General features: G+C 35.0%; 1 protein-coding gene across 3 annotated transcripts in view; it reads right to left on the bottom strand.

The window, feature by feature from the left end:
- Positions 1–13: 13 nt before the first annotated feature.
- The window catches only part of LOC106869520 (transcription cofactor vestigial-like protein 2), a 35,775-nt gene continuing 32,651 nt past the window's right edge, over positions 14–3,137 (bottom strand). For 2 of the 3 annotated variants that reach the window (XM_014915290.2, XM_014915289.2), the window contains one exon: positions 15–2,474. In XM_014915290.2, the coding sequence (XP_014770776.1) occupies positions 2,425–2,474 (50 nt within the window). In that variant the 3' untranslated portion in view covers positions 15–2,424. Of the gene's footprint in view, positions 2,475–3,137 lie in introns of all 3 variants that reach the window. The other variant, XM_052970272.1, reaches the window with a different exon arrangement.

Below are 3,137 nucleotides of genomic sequence, written 5' to 3'. Positions count from 1 at the left end.
TATATATATATATATATATATATATTGGTAGATAGATAGATAGAGAGAGAGAGAGAGAGAGAGAGAGAGAGAGAGAGAGAGAGAGAGATAGATAGATATTTGCTTCGATGAAACTCCACAAAAGAGTAAAACTGATGTATCGATATGTATGTACAACAAACAGTGTTTATTTTCTTTGCAGCTGCAATCAATTCTGTTTCACAGCATATATATATATGTGTGTGTGTGTGTGTGTGTGTGTGTGGCTATTCAAGATTTTCCTATTATCGATAAAATATAATTAACATCCGAAATTAAATTGTTTCAATTGGTCGTGAAGCTATTAATCTTACCGCACAGTTTCGAATTCTGGAAAAAAAAAACCTGCTCTTTGTTTAAATACAATGCAGAGGTAAGGTAGCAAGAGAATGAAAAAAGCTGATTGTTTTCTATAAATAAGATGCTTTTTTTGTCTTTTTCTTTCTTCTGATGGATGTTTATAGCTTTTTTACAACCGACGTAGTTATCGTAAATCTCAGGAACTTGCCAAAATAATTGCCGAATTCTAATTAAAATCCTTATATATAAATAGACACATTCTTGCACAAATATACCTGGTTCTTGTTTTTAGTTTAAATTGGTACGTTAAACGAGTATTATTACAAAATAAATAAATAAAGTCATTGCAAGAGTATTAAATAAATAAATAGATAAAATATGAACGAGGTAAAAAATAAGTAACACCGAGTGAAGTGATTTGATGAGTGAATAAATAAATGTTTTCTAGAGAGGTGGCAACATTCATTACGTTCTGTATGATTAAGTTGGACGAATAAAATAAGTTGGAAAGTTTTGAGAAATTTCCAACGAACTTCAGTCTACAAAGAACCAATTTATAATAAAGGCGTAGCTTCATGTTCAAGATTTCATTCCTATTCGCTTTGTTTTAAAAAGAAAGAGATCTTTTTCTTCTTTCTCTTTCTAGCGAACATGCGATCACGTATTGCTAGAGGTTCGTTTTGAAGATACGAATTTATTCTTTTATTCTGTTATTCTTTTATTCTGTTATTCTTTTATTCTGTTATTCTTTTATTTGCTTCAATCATTTGGCTGTGGCCATGCTGGGGCACCGCCTTTTAGTCGAGCAAATCGACCCCAGGACTTATTCTTTGCGAGCCTAGTACTTATCCTATCGGTCACTTTTACCGAACCGCTAAGTTACGGGGACGTAAACACACCAATATCGGTTGTCAAGCGATGATGGGAGTGGGGGACAAACACAGACACACAAACACACACACACACACACACACATATATATATATATATATATACGACAGGCTTCTTTCAGTTTTCGACACTGGCCTAAGGTGCCATGCAGTGGGACTGAACCCGGAACGACACAGCCACAAATAAATATTTCTCCCTTATAAGTGAGAAATATGGTATCTGACGGGGAAGATAAATATTAAACTGATGTCAATCGGGGACATTGCAGGGGTATTCTCCGAAGATATAAGAAAGGAACATTTTATCTTCCATACATTCAGAACATACATTCTTTTTTCTTTGTAAATATCTTACTTTTACTTTTTATCTTTTACTCGTTTCACTCATTAGACAGCGACCAAGCTGGGGCACCACCTTCAAGAATTGTTAGTCGAATGAATCGAAGCCAGTACTTATTATTTTTAATCCTGGTATTTATTCTATCTGATCTCCTTTTGCCGAATTGCTAAGTTACAGGGACGTCAACAAACCAACAGTACAAGCATAGAAGCAAAGGCACACACACACACAGAGGTATGTCGTGGCACTCCGTCGGTTACGACGACGAGGGTTCCAGTTGATCCGATCAACGGAACAGCCTACTCGTGAAATTAACAAGTAAGTGGCTGAGAACTCCACAGACACGTGTACATATTTCTCAGAGAGATTCAGCGCGACACAAAGTGTGAGAAAGCCCATTGAAACACAGATACAAGCATTTAGAAGTATAGCAAGGAATATTTTTCAACGAGTGCCGATAGACTTTTCTTGTCAGCAGGTAGCTTTTTCTTATTCTTCTATTACAGAAAACAATATGGGAATCCACTTCACATTAATAACTATAAACCTGAGCTATCACCTTCTTTAGTTCCATTCGTGTTTCTTTCCGGAAGGAACCAACAAATGTCATTTATGTTTTGTCTTTATTTATTAGTCTTTGTTTTGTTTTGTTCATAAGAAAATATGAAATTCATTGATGCCCTTGTGAAAAATTCTTTCAAGAATTATTTGGTTTCAGTTTTCTCTGAATAAAGTTTGTTGGCTCGAAGAGATGCATTCAGAATTTTCATTTAATACTTTCGAGGAATTTTTTTCTTTTTTCTTTGGTAAATTTGGATTATCATATATTTATATTTATATATTTATGTCTATTATACTTTGTTTTGTCACTTTCTGTTAATACCAGTACATATCTTTGCCTGTATCTGAAACAGGATTTTCAACACCTGAAATTAAAAAAGAATATACGAATAAATTAATTTAAGGAGAATTCATATATATATTTTGAAAAAAGAAACAAACAAAAGACAGGTGAAAATGAACAGATAATCAATGAAAACGAATTACTTAATGATAATTCTATTCCATAGCCTAAGCCATTGTACTCCCAGGCCAGCTCTGGTCAAGCAGACCTGTGTAGCACAGAGACATTCGGCTACAAGACTCATTGGTCTGCTGTTCTAGATCTTGCGGTTCTCTCTTGGACGCATCTGGCTGTTCGGTTAAATGTCTGGCCTGGGGCTTTAACGACAACTTAGTATACGTGGGGTAAAACAACAACAGCAACAACAAATACAAGGATGCCAAATAGATTAGACGATGGGAGCAATACAACATATCAATAGTGTCGACTACATTCCAAAATTTCTTTAAAATATGCTAATGCTTCATGCTAATTCGCCTCCATCATAATATCGTTTATCTTGTATCTTTTACCTGTTTCATTCATTAGACTGCGGCCATGCTGGGGCATCGCCTTGAAGAACTTTTAGTCGAATGAATCGTCCCCAGAACTTTTTTTTTCTTTTTCTTAAACCTGGTACATATTCTAGCCGTCACTTTTGCAGATCCGCTAAGTTACGGGAACGTAAATACATCAACTCTGGTTG

The sequence above is a fragment of the Octopus bimaculoides genome, chromosome 8 (assembly GCF_001194135.2).
Source record: "Octopus bimaculoides isolate UCB-OBI-ISO-001 chromosome 8, ASM119413v2, whole genome shotgun sequence".
Taxonomy (NCBI): Eukaryota; Metazoa; Mollusca; class Cephalopoda; order Octopoda; family Octopodidae; genus Octopus; species Octopus bimaculoides.
The sequence above is the reverse complement of the archived record's forward strand: the minus strand, read 5'-3'. Positions and strand labels throughout refer to the sequence as shown.